Genomic DNA, 19,372 nt, shown 5'->3' on the forward strand with positions numbered 1-19,372 from the left:
TAAATTACTTTCTAAACCAGAGGCAAACTTTATATCATAAAACACCATTCATAGCCACATCAATCCAACCTGAAATCTGCATTACTCTCTTGACCCGAACTTTCTAGATATCCACAATTCATAGATCGACCAGCTTCCCTCTATCAATATGCCTCCCCCTGATAGTGTATTACACTAATATATTACGAGAGGCCCAGCTCGCTTTGTTGATGTATAAGGGCAATGCATTAGGAAAGCGGTAGCTCACTTCCATGATGTATAGCTGTAATACATCGTCAGAGGGAAGCACTTGGGTGATGAATAACTGCAACAAGGGCACCAACGGGGAGAGAGCAAGTTCAAAGTGGATTCGGTTTCGCTTGCGGAGTCAAGATGAAGCACATCAAAGATTGGATCAAGCCCACCTCCTCACCCACCCCAAACAATGCCAAGTCTGTGCGTAAGTAAAGACCATCACACAAATTCAAAGGCCTAATTTTTCAGCCCACGTCTTCCCTGGTTTTCACAGTGACAACTCATACAGAGGCAGGGCTGGAAACTGAAGGAAATTCATATAAACATTCTATTATAATGGCGCCAAGGCACATTTCAGATCAGGCAGATTTTCCCTTCATCCCTTCCTTCCGTCCTCTGTCATCATGTCACTTGCTCAAATCAAGAGAATTGTCTGATGCCGAGTCAACCAACAAAGGGACATGTCACAGCTTGTGGCTGTATTGTTGCCCTCAAAAACTCCATACAACATGCCTCCCCCCCCCAACAAAAATGCAAATTATCCAATGTTATTATTTGGGGCCAGGCCAAATAGACTTGGACTCTGGAGGTCAAAGGTGAAAAGGTAGTGCATCACACACCTTTAATTTGATGGGGTCTGGACTCATCATAAAGCAGTTCAGGCTGTCAGCACACAGTGCAATTGGGAAATCAAGCCAGAGCTGAACCAATATTTCTTGGGGTTTGGAAATGAGATGGAGAAGTCATATTTCTTCTGATTGGGAATATTAAAAAGATTGTGATAAGCACATGCATTATTTCACAATGGCATTTTTGCAAACAATATGATACATGTTTATTGTAGCAAAGAGAGAAGCAGCTGCTTCACAGGGAGCCTTGTTATATTACTGTAGAACTGTACGTGTCTCAAGAGCTTAAAAAAATGTTTACTGAATGAAACCAAGCTGAAATATTTGCATTTAAGGGTGGCATCTATATTAGCAGAGTACCATACATGCATTCATTCAGCAAATCTTCATTTAGCAACTGCTGTGTGACCCACAGATTACAGCAATCTTTGGACAAGCTCTTCCATACTCTGATAGATCAATGATTTGCAATAGCAAGTTATGGCACTGAGGGTTAGTGCGTGGATAGAGATGGCAACCTTTTCATACCTTATCTGGAGCAATTCTCCATTGTTTCCATAAATCTTATGGAAATATTTCAACTCAGCAACAGGTAGAGGTTGCAAAGAAGCACATTTAGACTTGCTGGAAAGGAATATGTTCTAATTTAGACCTAAGACAACTTTGAATGGACAGCCTTTGGTGGGAGTTGGTTCCTCCTCAATGGAGGTCTTCAAATAGAGGCTAGAGAACCAGTTGTCAGGTTTTTTTGTCAAGTTGATTCATTTTCAGGAATGGGTTAAATTAGATAAACTCTGAGATCACTTCCCAACTCAGGAGTTCTGGAATCCTGTGAACATGGAGATTTTCTTTCTTTCTTTCTTTCTTTCTTTCTTTCTTTCTTTCTTTCTTTCTTTCTTTCTTTCTTTCTTTCTTTCTTTCTTTCTTTCTTTCTTTCTTTCTTTCTTTCTTTTTTTTTTTTTGCAGGGCAATGAGCATTAAGTGACTTGCCCAAGTTCACACAGCTAGTAAGTATCAAGCCTCTGAGGCCGGATTTGAACTTAGATCCTCCTGAATCCAGGGCCGGTGCTTTATCCACTGCGCCACCTAGCTGCCCCAGTAAATTCTATTTTTAAAAAACCACATGAAATATCTGAGACTTGGTCTATAAAGTAGTCAAGATTTTTGTAAAACAAAAACCATTTTTAAAAACTAAAGATTGGGGGCAGCTAGGTGGCGCAGTGGATAGAGCACCGGCCCTGGAGTCAGGAGGACCTGAGTCCAAATCCGGCCTCAAACACTTAACACTTACTAGCTGTGCGACCCTGGGCAAGTCACTTAATCCCAATTGCCTCACTAAAAAGAAAAAAAAAAAAAAGAACAACTAAAGATTGATTCAAATGAATGGAAGGATGTTCATTGCTAATGGTTGAGCTGTGCTAATATAAGAAAAATGTTATCTAAATTAATTTAGAGATTTAGGACAATGCTAAAGTAGAAAGCAGAATACTTTATTAAATAGTTATAATATCCAAGATATATAGGTTACAAACACAAAAGACCAAAAGCTATCCCAACGAAGACTGAATGAATACGTGGTTAAAGGATGCAAATAGTCCCCAGCTTTGTAAACTATTGTCAGTAATATCAACAATTGTTCCAAATTACCAAAAATAAGAAAAATCCAAATCCAAATTTCTGAGGTTTCACTTCATACTTGGCAAGATAACAAAGATTACAAAACATGGGAATAGTCAGTGTTGGACTGTAATGCACACACCTTTAGTGGAATTGTGAAATCACCTAACCATTCTGGAAAACAATATGGCATTGTTGTTGTTGTTGTTTTAAAGTGCCTAAAATATCCATATTCTTTGACTCAGGGCTCCTACTGATAGACAGACATATACCTCAAAGAGATCAGAGAGAGAAACAAAGGTGCCTAAATTTTCATAGCAACATTTTTTTTATGGTAGCAAAAAACCAGAAACAAAGTAGGTTTGGGGAACAGCTAAACAAATTGTTCTATAAGGCTATAATAGGATATTACTGTTCCATAAGAAATGACAAATATAAAGAATTTAGAGATCCATGGGAAAACATTTATGAACTGATACAATGTTAAGTAAGCTAAGCAAGGAAAACAATATACACAGTGAGTACAACAATGTAAATGAAAGACTAACAATAACTTAAATGTGATTTAATAATGATTAACTTTGGTCCAAACAGAAGTTGAGAAAAAAGTTGAAGAGGACTCTGGAGGTCAATTATTGTAATTGTTGAATTGCTTTTTTCTTATTCTTTTAAAATCTTTGTTACTAGAAAGAGCTTACTAAATTGGAGAAAGATATATTTGTAACTGAATGTCTTGTGGAAACAAAAGGCATCAAAGAAATAAGATTTTTAAAATTTAATAGTATTTTTCCCCAATTACTTGTAAAGATAGTTTTCAGCATTCTTTTTTTTTTAAGTGAGGCAATTGGGGTTAAGTGACTTGCCCAGGGTCACACAGCTAGTAAGTGTTAAATGTCTGAGGCCGGATTTGAACTCAGGTACTCCTGACTCCAGGGCCGGTGCTCTATCCACTGTGCCACCTAGCTGCCCCCAGCATTCTTTTTTATATGATTTTGAGTTCCAAATTTTTCTCCTTCCCTTTCTTCTTCCCTTCCTAAGACAGCAAGCAATCTGTCATAGGTTATATATGTATAATCATGTTAAACAAATTTCCACATTAGTCATATTGTATAAGAAGAATCCAAACAAAAGGAAAAAACCATGAGAAAGGGGAAAAAAAAAGTAAAAAAAAATACTATGCTTTGATCTACATTCAGACTCCATAGTTCTTTTTCTGGATGTCAATAGAATTTTCCATTATGAGTATTTTGGAATTGTGGTGGATCATTGTATTGCTGAGAAGAGCTAAGTCTATCACAGTTGATCATTGCACAATGTTGCTGTTACTGTGTACAATGTTCTCCTAGTTCTGCTCATTTTCACTCAGCATCAGTTCATGTCTTTCCAGGTTTTTCTGTAATCAGCCTGCTCAACATTTCTTATAGCACAATAGGAAAAGAAATAAGATTTTAAGAAAATTAATAGAAGTAATATGGGTATAGCCAAAAATAAGCTGTGTTTGATTTGGGAAACCTGGGTTCAAATCCTACCTCCAAAAATTATTAGCTATGTAATCAGAAGCAAGTTTTCAGGGCCTTTGTTTTCTCACCTGTAAAATGAAGATAATAACTGTAGTAACTATATCACAGGGCTATTGTGAAGATCAAAACATATATAAAGCTATCCTCAAAGTGCCATAGAAGACCACTATTCTGTTTTTATCATTTTCCTGTTCAAAATCCATAATAATTGACTACTTATTAAATCTAGAATAAAACCCAGGCTCCTTAACGTGGTATTGAATACCCTCTACAATCTGGCTCCAAATTGCCTCTCCAGGGTTATTTCCTACTTCCCTTCATACACTCTACATTCTAGATAAACTGGCTTACAAGGTGTTCCCTGGACTTGATATGCCATCTCCTGTCCGCAGGCATCCTCTATAGGTCTCTGGAATGGACTATCTTCATCGTTGCCTTTCAGAATTTTTCTTCAAAGCTCAGCTCAGGTGCTACCTCCTACATGAAGTCTTCTTTGATTCAGCATTCCATTCCCAACTAGAAGTTTCTTCTCCCTACTAAAATTTATGCTGGATAATCTCCACAGGACCTCACTACAGCAAGACTCCTCCTCCCTAATTGATTCCCCAAGCTAGTCATTCCTCTCTGATTCCCCACAATAATTGCAGCATCTGCTGCAAATCTCTTCTCTCCTCAATCTCACACTGCACCATCTCTTAACCCTCTCAACTGAGGACTTTGCTTCATTTCATTGAAAAATAAATTTTGAGTTCCAATTTTTCTTCCTCCCACTTCTCCCCTACCCGTTGTCAAAGCAAGAAATGTGATATCAATTATACATGTGAAATCCCCAAAACCTATTTAATATTAGTCATGTTGCACCACACACACACACACACACACACACACACACACACACACACACACACACCCAAGAAAAATAAAGTTTAAAAATTATGCTTCAGGGGCAGCTAGGTGGTACAGTGGATAGAGCACCAGCCCTGGATTCAGGAGGACCTGAGTTCAAACCTGGCCTCAGACACTTAATACTTACTAGCTGTGTGACCCTGGGCAAGTCACTTAACCCCAATTGCCTCACCAAAAAAAAAAAATTATGCTTCAATCTGCAGTCAGACTCCATCAGTTATTTCTCTGGAGATGGATAGCATTTTTCATCATAAGTCCTTCAGAACTGTCTTGGTTTTGGAGAACAGATCCTAAATCCTCAGGAGAGGAAGAACTTCTGCAGACCAGAGAGGAATGCCAAAATAAAATAGCACCATGGCCAGCATCGATGAGCTGCCTGAGGAAGTCCTCCTGGAATTGTTCTCCCTGGTGCTAGCCTGGAAGCTGCTGAGGCACTGCCAGCCACTCTGCAGCCTCTGGAGGGATGTCATCAACCAGGTGTCCCTATGGAAATGCAAGTGCCTGCAAGAGGGCTTCATCTCTGAGGACTTCCACTGCAGACTCCAGAAGAACCTGATCCACAACCCCTGTGGCCAAGACAGGTTGAATTTTTTGATAAATGAGTGGAGAGCAGAAAATTATTGGATTGTAGAAGACATACCTGGACCTTATGGAAAAGAATTTCCAGACTCCTGAATCAGGAAATGCTTTCTCACGGACTTTGGGTTTGCTGCCAGATATGATTGTGGCTGCAACTACTACATCTGTGTGCACTTGCTATCTGATACCCTAGATAAGTTTGAGCCCCAGGAAGTGGTGTTTGATCAACGGAGCAACTCTGAGTGGAGAGAGGTCTCCCACACATTCTCCAACTATCCCCCAGGAGTCCATCACATCTACTTCCAGCATGGCAGCAGGGACACTCAGGGCTGGGCTGGGTGGTATGGCTACCAAGTCACCAACAGCAGCATCACCATTGGTCCTGAGATCACTGGGATACCCAGCCAGATGCAACAACTAGATTCAAACCCAGATGAACTAATAGTTTCAGTATCTTCCTACTTTTAGCAGCTTTGGGTTTCAATAAACACTGCTTTAGATTACTCTCTCTCTCTCTCTCTCTCACACACACACACACACACACACACACACACATTGTCTTGGTTTTATTGATCAGAATAGCTAAACCATTCACAGTTGATCATCACACAATATTGCCATTACTGTGTACAATGTTTTCTTGGTTCTGCTCACCTCACTTTGCACTAGTTCATATAAGTCTTCCCAGGTTTTTCTGAAGCCATACTGCTTGTTGTTTCTTATAGCACAATAGTATTTCGTTACAATCATATACCACTTCACATCTTTCTGACATCATCTCTAACTATATCACTAAAGGGTCTGAGGATGTGGCCTTCCAGGTCTCTTTTGCTGCATTTTCTTTCGTTGTTCCTTCCACTTCTCTGGCTGCACTCACTTTGGATTTTTTGAGTTCTCCACCTTGTCCTCAGTAAACTTATCATTGGAGAATCTCAGTATCTTGTAAGATCATATCAGCCTTGGTACTCACACCTCATTAGAACCCTTCATCTCTGATTGGGGGGTAGAATCATGAGCTCCTCATGACATTTCAGACATATTTCCCACCCAGCTGCACAGAGATGTATTGCCTTCCCCACTAGATTGTAAGCTCTTTGAGGGCAGGTACTTTTTTTGTATTATATCCCCAAAACTTGGCACAATGCCTGGCACATAGTAGACACTTAACAGATGTTTATTGATGTCATACCCACTAACTGGGTGTAACACATGACTCTGTTCTAGGTCCTCTTTTCTTTTTCTCTATACTCTCATGAGAAAATATCAGTTCTCATCGATTATCATCTTTATGTAGATGATTCTAAGATTGATTTATTCAGTTCTGGTCTGTTTCCTCGGTTCCTCACCCACCTCACCAACTAGATAATACAGAGGAATCTCAAACTAAGCATGTCAGACCTCATTATCTTTCCCTCCAAACCTACCCTTATTTAGAACTACCCTGTTACTATCAGGGACATGACCATCCTTCCAGTGACCCAAGTTTGTAACCTTAGTGTCATCTTATACTCCTGTCACTCCACAGATTCAATGACAAAATGTTATGATTTTTCTCAACAAGATCTCACATATATCATTCACACCCTAGTTCAGACCTTCATCTCTTCTCACTGGACTCTTGTAACAGAAACCGGGCTCCGTGCCTCAAGGTTACTCCTCATTCCAATCATTCTCCACACTACTGCACAAGTGATTTTCCTTCAGCTCAAGTCTCCCCCAAATAAACTTTAGTGGGTTCATTTTACTTTTAGGATCAAATATAAACTCCTGCTTGGCACTTAAAGCTCTTAGAAACTTGCCCCCCTTCAAACTTTTCTGGTCTTTTAACACATTATTCTCCTCTAGCTAAGCTTACTTGGCCTTCTGACTCCTCACTTCCCAACATACAATGCTCCATCTCTTTGCACTGACTGTCTCCCATGCCTAGACTGTTCTTCCTTCTAACCTTTACCTTGGGGAATCCCTGGCTTCTGCTAAGACAGCTCAAGTGTCACCTCCTCCAGGAGGTGTTTCCCAGTCCCTCCAGCTACTAGTGTCTTCACCCTCAAATCTTCCTTCCATCTACTCTCCATATTGTGTGTACCCATTTATGTATATATTGTCTCTCCCACTAGAATTTATATGCATAAATTAAAAGAGTCGATTTTTATTACAGCAAAGTAATTAAGATGATTTTCAATGATGAATTGGAGAAATAGCTAAATGGACATTAATAGAATCGAAAAACTGAATAGTGACATTTCTGATCCAGACGAGATTTATTAATAGCATTTTTGTTACAATATTTTACAGTTACTCACATGATTCTGAATAGCAAAATATATGTTTCATAGCCCATTCAAATATAGGGACAATTATTTGAGAATATAAATACATACAAAAGATATACAAAGACTTTACAAAGTTTTGACCAATGTAGTACTGGGTTTAAAAGGGATGAGGTAAAGATTACAATAATGAACATAAAGACAAAACCTGCTTTAGAGAGTTCATGAATTAGTAAATCACTGTGCTGATATTTTAAGAGAAACACCAAATGTGTGCTACTTCTAAGCAAAAAATAAAGCATACATAAATATCCAAACTTCTGAAAAACTTAGGAGGCAAAATTACAGTACAGAGAATTTATTTAAAATATGTTGAGGTTTAGAAAAAATGCAACAGTTCAAATGCAACAAAGCAAATTCAATTTGGGACATATTGAAAATAACATTCAGATCATGTAATTATGAAGGCAAAATGGCAGAAGCTCATTGGAAGTGTTCCATTAATAAAACAATTATTAGATGCATTATCCCAAGCAGCCAATTTCTTCTAGACAAGTAATGTGCTATACCAGTATTTAAGAGGGAAAAAAAAGCAAAGTGCTTGTGTTGCTTAAAAGAGCTGCTTTCCAGGAACTATTCAATATTGTGAAAATGGTGTCTTCAGCCCAACCACACAGAATCACAAATTACCCACATTCCTTAAGCAGTTCAGAGACATTTAATTTTATTTTTTCCCAAGATCCTAAAAGTTAAATGACCTTCTTGTTCCCATGCCCAAGTGTCTCAAAAGGGCTTCCGTTTCCATCCAACAACAAATTCTTCATTTAAGTCCATAATGAAACAATTGTGCCATTGGTGAAAAGTCCTACCTTTCATTCTTTTAAGTTTTTTCAGTAGCAGGCTCAGATTCTGACATCAGTGTGCAATTTTTAATTAGGTATAAAAGATCTGCTAAAAAGGAGAGAAAATGTCCCTCCTATTATGATGTAGATTTCGATCTTAGGGGAAAGGTGATTTTCTTTAGTTAACTGAATCACTGCTTAAGGAAACAAAGATACCCATTTGGCATCATTCTCTAGGACATGAAAATGAAACAACACTAATTATAAACATTGATGAATTAAAGAATTGGACTAAAAAAAAATTAAAAATTGAAAAATTGAAAAAATAATTAAAAACAAAGAAAAACAAATAGGACACTGCCTCCCAAATTTTCAGAAAATGTTATCTTGAGTATACTTCTGGCTCTATAGCTACTTTAAAGTTATCAAGGGAAAGTGTAAGATAATGATAAACTAAGATAAGGGGTTCTACAAATGTATGCACATATTCTATCTTTTCTTAGATTAAAATTCAGACTTTACACCTTCATTCATAAGATCCTACAAACACTACATAGGCACACACCTTTTTAAAGGCAACTATGACAGAAAATTCGTTCCTACTGCTTGCCTAAACTTTGACACTTTTAGTAAGGGCTAGAAGGAAATCATTGGAGTATAATGAAATGAAAACATCAAATATGTATGTTTTGATAAAGGTCTTTATAGCTAAGGGAAAATTAGGAAAACTATAGTCCTGAGCATTTTATTTTTAAAAAATGATGCAAGGCCTTGAGAAGAATAACAGCTGCAATGCAATTTAAATTGCTGGAGCTAAGTTCTCATTGGCAACCCCTCTTAAAAGACATATTCCTGTTATTTTCAGGTTTCTACAAACCCTTCTTAGCTGAAAAGAAAAGATATGCCTACACATTTTACCGACTGTTCATATTTCCCACCTTTAGGGAACCACTGAATATAGCTAACGAACCAGTGACTGGGTATTTGGGGAAATAGCTAGTATCAAAACCTCAAACTCCTAGCACCACAAAGCAATATCATTCTATCAGAGGCTAAAGACATGACCACGCATTTGGTCTTGGATTCCCTATTTCATTTTGTCATAAATATTTTGGGATTTTGTTTATGATATTCCAAGAACTCTCAATTAACTAAGTGCTTGTTTAATAGGGTATCTTTGATGTCCCTGCTGATTTATCATCAGGGGAAAATTGTCAAGTGGCTTTGTAGGTGTCACGTACATACATTCCTTTACTTTCACGTGGTAAACAAGTTCTTCAAGCCCAATATAATGTTAACTAATATGTTATGAACTTGTATGAGGTACTGAGCTTTTTTTTTTCCTTATGCAAAATTTCCTCCTGCATTAACAAAGTGATTTATCAAATGTTCTTTTTCATCCTTGGGTAGTCACAAAATATATAGACACATATGAGTTTATACCCACTGAATATTAGTGGGTGAAAGGTCCCCTGTGCAAAGAGCAGAAGATGGAGGCTGAAGTTCATAGACACATTTTGGTACACCTTTACTCCTAGTAGATTCAGTGCCTGTTAGTTTGTGGTTTTCTTCATCCTTACTATTTTGTTTAAATATTTCCTTGGGTTTTACCAAGTCAAATGTTTCTTCAGATTCAAAATCCAAGAGGAGCGATTTGGCCAGAGACTGTAATTCCCTGAAGGCAACATCAGATATTCTATCATCATAGGCATTTGTTGAATCAGAAAGTGATGTAAATAGACTGAACTTATCATTAAAATGCCTGGCCAAGTTGCAAATATTTTCAACACAACTCTTGAACAGAATAACATCATTGGAGGATCCTAATCCTATACAGGAAAAAGGGGGAAAAAAGGAAACTAATTAATTCTTGATGCCTCTGGGTATTTTCTAATTTTTGCATAACAGCAATTTTCTTTTAGGTCAGATATAAGGTGAGTATATCAAGGCATTTAAAACTGATAGGAAGGAATAGTCCTTGCTATTCACTTTATTAGATAGCAAGGAATTATTTATTAAATATTATTTATTAGTTAGCAAGAACTATTCCCTGCTAACTAGTAAATCTTTGTCTCTGCAGCACAAGTCACTCCAGAACCACCTTTAATCATATGGACTTTTATTATCTGAGCAGCAATCATCAGGTGACAGATCTAATTCCCAGACTTAGTTCATATCACTCCTGTACTTCAAGGTGTAGGTAGCACTTGAAGTGAACACTGAAGGAAGAAAAAGATTCTGCAAAGCAGAAAGAAGGCGGAGTATATTCCAGACATTGAGGGAATACAGAGGTGAGAGATGCCAGGTTGAAACCTGACTAGTAGTCTAGTTTGACTGGAAGCTGAGTATGGGAAAGAGAATAATGGCAAAGAAAGCTGGGAATGCAGCCTGAAGTCACACTGTGGACCGAGAAGAGGAGTTCGTATTTTACCCTATAAACCAGTGGTGTTAAACTCAAGTAGAAATTAGGCCACTAAACAGTACATAAGGAACCCTGCGGGTGCATATTGATTCAGGAAACAGTATGTTAACATTATCTACAGTTTATTGTATTTTTATCTATTTTGCTAAGTATTTCCCAATCACATTATAATCTGGTTCTAGTGACAGTTGGCAATGTTGTGGGCTGCATGTGTGTATGATTAACATCTCTGCTCTAGACATTAGGAAACCACTGAAGATTTCTAAGCAGAGGGGTGACGTTATCATACTTGTGCATTAGGGAAGATTATTTTGACAGTCTATGTATGAAGGATGGGCTGGAGAGGAAACAGACTAGAGGCAGGAAGAACAGCTAGAACATTATGATCAACCAAGTGAGAAGTGAAAGTCCAAACTGGCATAACACGAGTGAGGAAATGGAGGTGGAACTGAGAAATGTGGTAGTGGGACTAGCAACTGCTTAAATACAGAAGATGAGGGGAAAAGAGAACACTGAGGTCAGGAGCTTGGGTGACTGGAAAGATGTTAGTAGCATCAACAGATAAAGGAAGCTAAGAGGAGGAACAGGTTCTGAAGGAGAAACATTTAGTTGTTTTGGACATTTTGAGTTTGACAATTCAAAATGGGACATCCAGGGAGACATACCTAGCTAGTAGTTTATATGACTACATGTATACATTTCGGATTCATCTGCAGAGAGGTAAAATTTGAACTTATGAGAGTGTCTGATATCTTCAAGGGACAAACTGTAGAGAAGAGGGTTAAGGGCTGAACTTTGGGGGAAGTCCAAGAAGTGAAAGGAGGCTTATAAACCAGAGGAGACAAAAAGGAAACAGATAAGTAGGAGAAAACCAGAAGAGCTGTGTCACCAAAGTCAATTGAGGAGAAAGGTTGCAGGAAAATAAGTTGTCAACAACATTAAATGCTACCAAAAAGTCAAGCAGGATGAAGGTTGGAAAAAATAACAAACACAACAACTCCAAAACTAACAGATTTAGCATTTTAAGAAGTCACCAGTGACCTTTAGAAAGAATTTTAGTAAAGTGGTAGAATAAAAAGCCAGAGGGCAATGAGTTGAGGAAAGAAGGCATATTAAGGGAGTAGAGGCCACACTTTCCCCTGTTTATTTCAGGAGTAAAGGGTAGGACAAAAGCTTGAAGATACTGAAGAGCTGAAGCTGTGTTCTTTGAAGATAAGGGAGATGAGTAGCAGGTGCTAAATAAATTAAATGGAAGTGGAAATGGGTATCAATTACTATTATGCCAATTATGTCAGTAACTATACTTGAACTTAAAGTTGATGAAGAAGATAAGCAAGAGTCAACTACTACTGAAAGTGGAAGACAAGTGTGCTTACAAAAAGATGTCTTGACAAAACAATGAATCTCATTTGGGGTAAATACCTTTCAATGCAGAAATAACAATTTGACTAATTTGTTCTAAGCAATGCTTCAACTTCAAGAATTCTGTAGCAAGATTAATTAGCTTCTTCACATCTTGCTGTACCGACTCCTCTTCTTTAGCTTGAGCTCTAAAATCCTTCTGTATTTATAAAGCAAAGTTTATTTAAAATATGCAGTAGAATCACAAGGCAATGAGACTTTCTCAGAATGACTTTCAATGGTTATAATCTTATCACTATGTTAAGTGGTTTTGAGATCAAATTTTACAACAGTACTTTGAATGTTAAGAAATACCAAGATAACATTGTTTTTGTTTTTGTTTTTTGTTTTTTTTTTTGGAGGGGCAATGAGGGTTAAGTGACTTGCCCAGGGTCACACAGCTAGTGAGTGTTAAGTGTCTGAGGCTGGATTTGAACTCAGGTTCTCCTGAATCCAGTGCCAGTGCTCTATCCACTGCGCCACCTAGCTGCCCCCACCAAGATAACATTGTAAAGTTATGCTTCAAATGAAATAAGAATCCCCTCCTCAAATTTAACTTAAGCTCTTTTATATTATTCTGTAACAAAAAAGTTGTCTTCATAAAAAAATGGAGAAGGGATAGTGGCAGAATGTAGAGGTAAGTAAAAGGATAACTTTGCTATCTGACCTGACAAGCAAAATCTTTATTATTTCAAGATGATATGTTGTTAGACTCCTATTAAACTAATCTGAATGAAGTGAGGTCTTATGAAACTCACAAAAATTTAATGTGACAGAACAATTTAATATAAATTTCTTATGTACATTTAACAGAGAATCACAACATTGGAGTTGGAAGGGACCTTAAAGATTGACCAATCCAAACCCATCATTTTACAGAGAAGGAAATAAAGGCTTAAAGACGATTAAGTAACTGGGAGGTAGGTGCTATTATCATCTCCATTTCACAAATGAGCAAAAGGGGGCAGATGGAGGTGAAGTGACTTGCCCAGGGCCCAGTTAGTAGGTATCTGAGCTCATATTTGAACTCAGGCCCACTGCTCTATCCACTGTACCACCTGCTGTCTGATAGGAAGTGAAATCACAGATTCTTGAAGTATGACAAACTATTATAGGTGTAGCTACTTATTCTTATAACCAAGAACAGTTCTAAGAAATGAGACCAAATAGAAAATAAGTTTAGCCAGCTCCATGACTGGAGCAAGATTTACGTTTTCCAGGTCATAGGATGAGGGCTCTTGCTTCCAAGTCAAGTACTTTGATCTGTGCCCATAAGCAAGTCCCTTCCCTTTGCAAGAAGTACTCAGGGTAGGTAACACTTCTAGATTCATGCTATGTATTTAAAACTGTTGAACAGAAATAATTCAGGAAGGTTAAAAAAATTATGCTTCAATTAAATAAAAAAAAGAAAACCAACTGAAATAAATTACAGTATTTAATGAGAAAAATGTAAAGTTTCTCTTACCTTTTTCCAACCAGCAATAGTATTTTCAACGGATCTGGTCAATGCTACAGCATTAGTTTTCATCTTTTCTATAACCTATAAAGGAATTGTAATATTTAGATATAAAAATAATAGTAATTACATGATCCCAGTGATGTTGGTGTAATGAAAATAAAACAAAACAAAACCCACTAGCCAGGAAATCAGGACATCTTGGTTCTAGTCCTAGTTCTTGCACACTGTGTGACCTTGCATAAAGCACCTCACTTTTCCTGGGCTTCAATGAACCCAGTATGTAAAAACAGTGGGTTAGGCTAGATCAGTGGTATTGAATTCCAACAGAAAGGGATCCTTGTGAGCTGCATATTGACTTAGAAAACCACAAAAAAAAGAATAAGAAAAAAAAGAAATTGACAAAATAACATTATTTGTGTTGTATTTTTATTTATTTTGACAAACATTTATCAATTATATTTTAATCTGGTTCTCCTTCTACTTGGTCAGTGAGCCAAGAGTTTGACACCTCTGGACTAAATGATCTCTAGTCCTTTCCAGCTCCAAAACTCCATTTATTCTACATCATCTGGTTCAGATTCTGCTCCTAGATATAACATTTAAACTAGGCAAGAGAGAGAGTTGGCTGAACAGGACAGGTTATAGCTATTGATACAACCCAAATCACTACATAATGAAGAGACTTTCGACTCCCAATAAATGGGCCACTCATTCTGAAGCTCGGTCAATATAATGGATCAGCTAGACTTTATGGTAAAAAATCTGCAGGGGAAGTCAAAACAAGAGACATGGCAGATTCGTAAGAATTAAATTCAGAAAATAAAATGAAAGACATTTTTAATGAGGAAGAAAAGGGAATCTGTCTAAAGAGACTGAAGTAGATACACAGGAAATTCATTGACCAACTTGGATTTTAAAAAGAAATGAAGAGATGAGGATTAGGGCACATGGCATAATCCTACCAGGACAGAGTCAGAAGCCCTAAAGCTCAGAAATAGCTTGGGCTGATGATCACAAAGAACAACAAAAAAAGGGCTTCATGGAGAAAGAGGAAGATCAAAGAAGGCATAGAACACCTATATAAGGTGACTGAGATGGTGACACTGGCTGATGGAGAGAATGCAGAACCACTCTACTCTTATTTTCTTCTGTTCTCCCTTCCAAGAAGAAAGATCTTTAAACTGGTAAGGACAAAATTAGAGAATGGGGAATGATATAGAAGGGTTTGGAGGTAGAAAAAGGGAAGGTAAAAAACTTCTTCTGTTTGGCCCCAGAGGACAGAATTAGGAGCAACAGGTGGAAGCTGCAGAGAGGCAGAATTGGGGTTAATTCAAGGAAAAATGTCCTAACAATTAGACTTGTCCAAAAGTGAAACAGGCTGCCTTAAGAGGGAATGGATTTTCTGTCATTACTGCACAGAAGTGCAGGTTGGATGAGCACTTGTACTTTGAAGAAAACTAGGAAGTCTAAGAAATGGAGGTGAAGAGGAAACACAGAGGATAGCCCATACAAGAGCAAGACAGTGTCAGGTGCGAGGAATGCCAATTCAGCTGTACCAAATTCTTAAGAGTGTGTCAAGTATAAAAAGGCTAGAAAGTTAGATCAGAACCAGTTTGGGAAGGGCCTTAAATGGCAAACAAAGGAGTTTGTATAGGTCCTAGAGGAAGAGATAGGCCTAAGCTTTAGGAATATCACTGGCTCCAGGCATTTTCTCTGTCTGTTCCCCATGCTTAGAACACTCTCCTCTTCTGCTCCAACTATTGACCTCCATGGCTTCCCTTAAGTCCTAACTAAAATCCCACTTTCAACAAGACCCTGCTTCAACGACTCTTAATTCTGGTGCCTTCCCCACATGAACTATTTCCTATTTATTCTGCATGTAGCTAGTTTCATATACTTATTTGCATGTGGTTTAGTCCATTAGATTGCAAGCCCTTTGAGGGCAGAAACAGGTCTTTTGCCTCTTTTTGTATCACCAGAGTTTAGCACAGTGCCTGGCATATGGTACATGCTTAATAAACATTGATTAAGTAAGGAAGAAGAGAATGGGGGATAATGTCAATGGGTTTTGAGTGGGAGAGAAGGGAAAAAGGGGGAGCCTGAAATATAGAGGAAGGCCTCCAACTTGTTGGTCAGATCCTCTATGGAAAGATAAGGACAAAAATCACAAATGATAAAGTGTAGATAGGTTGTGATGTGTATTGATGGAAGGAGTACAAACATTTATGAGCTCACATATTTGATAAAGTATAAGTAGCTTGTTAAAATGTTATAGTTATTACATAATATAATCAAATAGCAACTAAATGAATTTACCAACAGTGCTGGGTAACATTTAAAATACAGACAGAAAGGTCATTTTTGTTAGAAATGTAAAAATAAAATATTTGTCATTTAATTCATTTGAATATATTTTGTCTGTACCTAATATATGAAAGGCATCTTCCACTAAAGCCCTATTCTAATGTTTCATCACAGCATAGCTATTCTAATATATATTGTTGTAATTATTATTTATAATACAATAATTATTATTGTAATAACATAACTACGACCTTGTGTTCTCAAAGACTTTACAGCAGTGGAGCACAAGTTCTGAAAGGTCTTGCCAAGCTAGACAGATGTGGAATGTGGGCCCAATAATGGGCCATGTGGCTTTGTCTAAGGTCTAGCTTAGATAAGACAAAAGTTATCTCTAAGCCACAGGAAAGGTTCAGCATAGGACTTTATTTGGAGAATGATCTATGGTGATGTAACAAAAAACTGTGCCAATTAAAGGCATTCATTAAATACTTGCTGATTAATTCATTCATGAGTTGAGATACTATAGCCAATCTTTAAAAATGGAGTTTCTAGAAAAATGGAAATGTTATACTAATGACATTTGTTTATATTCTCATAGTTCAGTCAATTAACAGATATCTATATAATAAATATTCAGATAAACTTGTCACAAAGACCAAAAGCCCAATAAATGCATGTTCCGCCTTAATGTGTCAAGAGAAGAATTAACATAGCAGGTTCAAATGAATATCATGAGTTTTAATAGGTCTGAGAAAGGTGCTTTTAAATAGATTCACTCATTACAAGAAAAATGAAAGCATGAGAATACTGCACTGAAATTTGTCATCACCAGATCTGACCTAAATTTTCCTAACTCTACTACTGCCTAGAATATCAGTCTATAACTTATTGCTAATATAATATTATTAGTGTTATGTTACAGTGTTAATAAAAGTGTTTGCTTTACGATGCTAGCATATTTTTTAAAAACTGTTTAAAATCATTTCTGTCCATTCTACATGGGAACCTGAAGTTGTAAATGGAGTACTTTTTTGATCAGACAAGATAAAAAAAAAAAAAAAGAAAAAAAAAGGGCAATCACAAAATGATCACTAGGTGGCACTGCTATATTTCAATTCCAGAAGTTGTTTTCGTATGACTAAGAAAGGACATAACAAAAACCAGCAGAATGATTACTGAAAGGAGGTGAGAGAGCTACAACCGAATCTGCAGCACAAAATGCTACTGTGACAACAATATTGGTCCTCTAAAATCACATCTGTCAAAAATGTGTAGAAACTACAATTAAGCAGTCTCTTCAAGAAAATAATTCAACTGTCCACATTTCTAAAGCAGTAAAATTATTCTGAAAGTCAACTTTCTTAACATAAGTGGACCATGAATTGCTCTGCAGGCTTCGCACTCCCCTCGCCTCTGGCCCCATCCTCTCCAGTGCTTTGCTGAGGCAGCCAGAGGGGCTTCAGGGCCTGGAGTGGAGAAGCCCTACTAAGGGGCTGCATCAGTGCTGATGCTGCTGCCACCACTGCAGTCTCTGTCAGGGAGTCAAATTTTCTGAATTCAAATGTACATAAATCAAGAACTGTCTATATAGAATACTGGCTCTATTGGGCTCGTATCACAATTTTATAATCAGTAAAGATTTCCTTTCACCTTACCTTATTTTGTGGGCACTGTCCTAAGAGTTCAAGTTCTTGTTGAAGCTGCCTCATTTTTTCTAGTCCAGAATCCAAAAGAATGTTCATACCAAACCTCACTCCATCACAAATGGCATTTATGAAGTCCTCCTAAAATTTTATGTGTTACAAAATCAAATACTGTTTTATATTTAAAAAAAATATTACAGAGTGGTTTTGCTGGAATTTACAGCTGCTTTTTAGGACCATAATATATTTTATGGTCATTAGGTAGGTAAAAATAAAATAAGGCGGTCATTAAGCTAAAGAATGACAAGTGACCAATGTCCTACAACATTTGTAATTTTCAAATCCTCGATTTTGAGTTTAATGGTACTTCTATTGAGAATAATTATTTGTTAACAATTTTAGAGTCTTATGTTTTGATGACAAGTTATTAGTACAAAAAATGCATTAAATCTGAATTCCTGCTCATAAATGGCCTATATAATTTAGAATATATTTGCAAAAATTCAAACTTAGTCCTTTTTTGACAAGGGGAAAGCGGAAGAACCTGTGATTCAATTGATATGGAGAAATACAAATGTGGAAAACCCTCCCACCAATGCTGATCAACAACTCATCAGAAACTTAGTTTGATGAGAATTGCCTGTTGCCCTAAGAAGTGACATGACTTGCCTATGACCATATGTATCACAGTCTTTCTGATTCCAAAGTCCACTATGACATATTGACTCTTACCATCATTTGACTAATATGATTTGACATCATATGACTAATTATTTTTTGGGTGGGTGGGGCAATGAGGGTTAGGTGACTTGCCCAGGGTCACACAGCTAGTAAGTGTCAAGCGTCTGAGGCCAGATTTGAACTCAGGTTCTCCTTAATTCAGGGCCAGTGCTTTATCCACTGCACCACCTAGATGCCCCTAATGACTAATGATTTTAATTAAAATAGAAAGTAGAATATCTTTTTCAAATGAGTAATCTTCATGAGATAAGTAGTAATAAGGTTCTAATTTATTAGCAGTCTTCTAATTGTTTCTAATATAAAACTTATTAAGTCCTCAAAAAAGGCAACAGTATCTACTCGCTGCCTTAAAAAAAAGATAAAATCACACTAAAACCCAGAAATTATAAATAAACAATAGTTTTATAGGCTATAAGAAGAAAAACTTAGGATTACTCAAAACAGTTTAGATTTCAATAGTTTTGAATTTATATAATGCTAACCAAGGTCTTAATCTTCCAATGTAATGCTGTATTTTGAATGAAATGAATAACCAAAGTAAATGAATACTATACAATGTTGACAGCTCAATACTGTAAATGATTTTTCATTCATTAATTGGCTATTCTTGATTAAACTCCTGATGATAGATTAATTTTTGTTTTTTTTGCGGGGCAATTGGGGTTAAGTGACTTGCCCAGGGTCACACAGCTAGTAAGTGTTAAGTGTCTGAGGCTGGATTTGAATTCAGGTCCTCCTGAATCCAGGGCTGGTGCTTTATCCACTGTGCCACCTAGCTGCCTCCCGATGGCAGATTATTAAAGCTAGC

At 37.2% G+C, this 19,372-nt stretch overlaps 1 protein-coding gene and 1 pseudogene across 2 annotated transcripts in view; one reads left to right on the top strand and one right to left on the bottom strand.

The window, feature by feature from the left end:
• Positions 1-5,260: 5,260 nt before the first annotated feature.
• Positions 5,261-5,953, top strand: LOC122754649 (annotated as a pseudogene).
• Positions 5,954-7,738: 1,785 nt separating this feature from the next.
• The window catches only part of KIF14 (kinesin family member 14), a 60,645-nt gene continuing 49,011 nt past the window's right edge, over positions 7,739-19,372 (bottom strand). For both annotated transcript variants that reach the window (XM_044000042.1, XM_044000043.1), the window contains exons 27-30: positions 17,836-17,964; positions 13,883-13,957; positions 12,439-12,577; positions 7,739-10,423 (exon numbers count right to left, since the gene is read on the bottom strand). In XM_044000042.1, the coding sequence (XP_043855977.1) occupies positions 10,032-10,423; positions 12,439-12,577; positions 13,883-13,957; positions 17,836-17,964 (735 nt within the window). In that variant the 3' untranslated portion in view covers positions 7,739-10,031. The remainder of the gene's footprint in view (positions 10,424-12,438; positions 12,578-13,882; positions 13,958-17,835; positions 17,965-19,372) is intronic.

Source organism: Dromiciops gliroides, chromosome 4 (genome assembly GCF_019393635.1).
Source record: "Dromiciops gliroides isolate mDroGli1 chromosome 4, mDroGli1.pri, whole genome shotgun sequence".
Lineage (NCBI taxonomy): Eukaryota > Metazoa > Chordata > Mammalia > Microbiotheria > Microbiotheriidae > Dromiciops > Dromiciops gliroides.